The sequence below is a fragment of the Haplochromis burtoni genome, unplaced genomic scaffold (genome assembly GCF_018398535.1).
Source record: "Haplochromis burtoni strain Fernald_Lab_line unplaced genomic scaffold, NCSU_Asbu1 Contig_7, whole genome shotgun sequence".
NCBI classification, from domain to species: Eukaryota; Metazoa; Chordata; class Actinopteri; order Cichliformes; family Cichlidae; genus Haplochromis; species Haplochromis burtoni.
Genome location: NW_024582368.1, coordinates 343285 through 346088, shown reverse-complemented (window position 1 = coordinate 346088; position 2804 = coordinate 343285). Strand labels below are relative to the sequence as shown.

At 39.3% G+C, this 2804-nt stretch overlaps 1 protein-coding gene across 1 annotated transcript in view; it reads right to left on the bottom strand.

The window, feature by feature from the left end:
* The window catches only part of zgc:123010 (uncharacterized protein LOC641500 homolog), a gene marked incomplete in the record, with an annotated part of 7990 nt that extends 5253 nt beyond the window's left edge, over nucleotides 1–2737 (bottom strand). The window contains 1 exon segment of the mRNA XM_005914244.3: nucleotides 2091–2737. Coding sequence (XP_005914306.3) covers nucleotides 2091–2148 — 58 coding nt within the window.
* Between the last annotated feature and the right edge of the window lie 67 nt (nucleotides 2738–2804).

The window sequence follows — 2804 nt, the reverse complement described above, 5'->3', positions numbered from 1 at the left end:
GGGGGGGGTCTTCACATATAAATGTCTCTCACTGGCTTTGTTAAAGAGCCAGTCTGTCATCACAATGCGCCTCCAAGGATGCATAGTGACAGCAAGGAATTTCAGTTGTGTGCGCCTGACTCACTGCTCAAATGTCAAGAAATAAGCACTGTTAACAACTCCATCTCATTTGAACCAGGCCGTTGGTAAAAATTTTACCATACTGGAATGTCCTCCAAAAACATAAGTGATACAAGATCGGTAGACACGAGCAACAAGAGAGGCTCTGTTTCTTCACTTCAAGGAAATTTCCTAAATTAGTGTACAGCTGAAAGGTGAGCTCTTTCCACAGGAATGCAAAATAATCACGTACCATCACAGGCTGGAGGACTAACAAGAAAATAAACTGCACAGGTCCACACTTTTCTTCACGAAAGCATGACCTTATTATTCAAACAGGCACTGCTTAATCATATGCCAGTGGTTTTAAGTGGTTGTGTAAACCAGTTAAACACAGAAACATGTAAACAATGTAGGAAATAGAAACAATCACACATTTTGCTTTTTGCAGAGTACATGGCTGCGAGGCACAAATGTTCTGCGTGAGACAGTGAAAACAACTGCATTACATCAGAAATCAACAGAAGAAAAATCATTAAAGATCTCAGGGGAGGTACACTACAAAGCCAGTTTGACACAGCAAAGCTTTCTTTGCATTAGCAGGTTCAACATAACCCTACTGTGTACTGGCATAAAAGTTATGTGAGCACACAAAAAAAGTGTTAGCAAAAAAGATAAAAAGTAAAAGGTGGAGAGTGCCACCTCCTCTAAAATGCTAACAGAGAGCTCTGAACAATACAGAATCACTATTACAGCTAAAAGAAAAATTGACGCAGCAGTCTATAACCACAATGACCCTCGTTCACCTCTCCAGGTATGGCTTTTTATCCACACCTTCACTCTGGGAACAGTTACGAGAATTAAGCATATGCACCACCTACAGACTCTCACACTACCACTGCAAAGCCAGTAATGGTTGGAGTGGCAGGAAACCAAGTCTATAGCACTTTAACTGAACTGCTTCATCAGTGAGATTACTAACTGACGCTGTTAAAAAAAAAAATGCTAGAAATCTTTCACTGTTCTGTAGTATCTAAGCTCTTTATTACACCTTCACAGAGGTGTATGGATCTGGATCTAAGAATGAAGGAATGCAAACCAGTCTCTTTTGCAAAGAGATATTCCCCTACTTTTGGATGATAAACTCGGGAATTCCCACATTCATATGTTAAGAAATAAACATAATTTGAAACTGCTGCCTGCTACAACACATACTTTATTCATCCCATTTTGTTTGTGTGTATTTCTCATCTAATATTCCCACGCTTTCCATAAATGCTAATAGGATCACTCACACCAGATGTGTACTCCTATACTAAGTAATGCTAAAGTTGGCAAGGCATGCCTAAAAGTTTTTAAATGTCGATGAAGGTGTGTAGATCAGCAGCTGTAGAGAGGAGCCACACATAAGCCAACCTGTTAACATGTTAAGCGAAGAAGAGGAACATGTGGGAACATAACACGTTATTTAAAAGACATGTTTTAAGCTCATACAATACTTTCAATCTGCGTATAAACTCGTTCTGTGCTGTGGGGCATGTGCCCCTATCTAAGACATTGTTATCACACTAACACGCACCGAAGAATGCATTTATCTTTGTTTTGCTTTTTTATAGCACACATTACTTTATCTCTGTCTTTTATACATGGTGTACTTCAGCTTGTAAACTTTATAACTATTTGCTTCGTGAGGGAGAAAGTGTAAGAGAGCGTTTTGGATTTTCTGAGAACTCTTTCCTTTTTTTTACTGCGCAAACTTGGAAGCGGTACAGGCGAGGGTGTAACTGCCAAGAGAAGTTTCATTGTTTGACCAAGAGCTCAGTTTGATCACTAGGATAACACAAATGGGAAGCAATATCACAATCACGTCGTTTATGTAACTCACGAGTTAGCTGTCCTCCAAATGTGCCGTGTCACACGCGTTTCGTTATTACGTCCGTGATCGATCTAACCAGTTTAGAAAGTTTCGAAAAGTGGAAGAGAATTCTTACCGCTCCCGAGTCCCAACAGCCTGCATATATCCCTGGTGATTTTCATGAGCGCAACCATCCAGCATTATCGTCCTAAATAGCCCATAAACGTGCTCGGCCAAACGTTCAGGTTAGCACGAACACGTATCTAACATTGGGACAATCGGTATCGAATCTGCGGGAATCTTTGGTGGTTTAATCCACTTCCTGAGCGTCTAACGCCGACGTTGGGTCCACCCTGACTGGCGTCTTAAAGGCACATGACACTGTTATTGATTTCTAAACGGCTGAGACCTTATCAGAGAATGGCTTAACAATGGACCACGTGTTTAAATAACGTTAACAGCGTTAGGTTTAATATCTAATGCAATAGCATGTTTAATTATTATAATGATTATAAACAGATGCAAATATTATAAGATACACTCATTTACTATCCACTAACACAACTTTCCCAAAGAGCCACACGCGAAACTAATAAGTTGATTTCAGTCCTGTTGAATATTAATTTTATGTCATTGTTAATTTATTGGGGCAGTTGTGATACATTAATTATTTAAAAAAATTATTAGTTAATAGCTCACTCATGCTGTAATATAATCTCAGTGTAAATGGATGTATTTTTTAAAAAAGAAGAAGAAGAAAACCCCCAAGATGTCTGTGAAGGTTCTCAGTCATCCAGGTCATCGTAGTCAAAGGAGCTTGCAAAGAAAAGCGTCTGGACTTCTTTAAGTT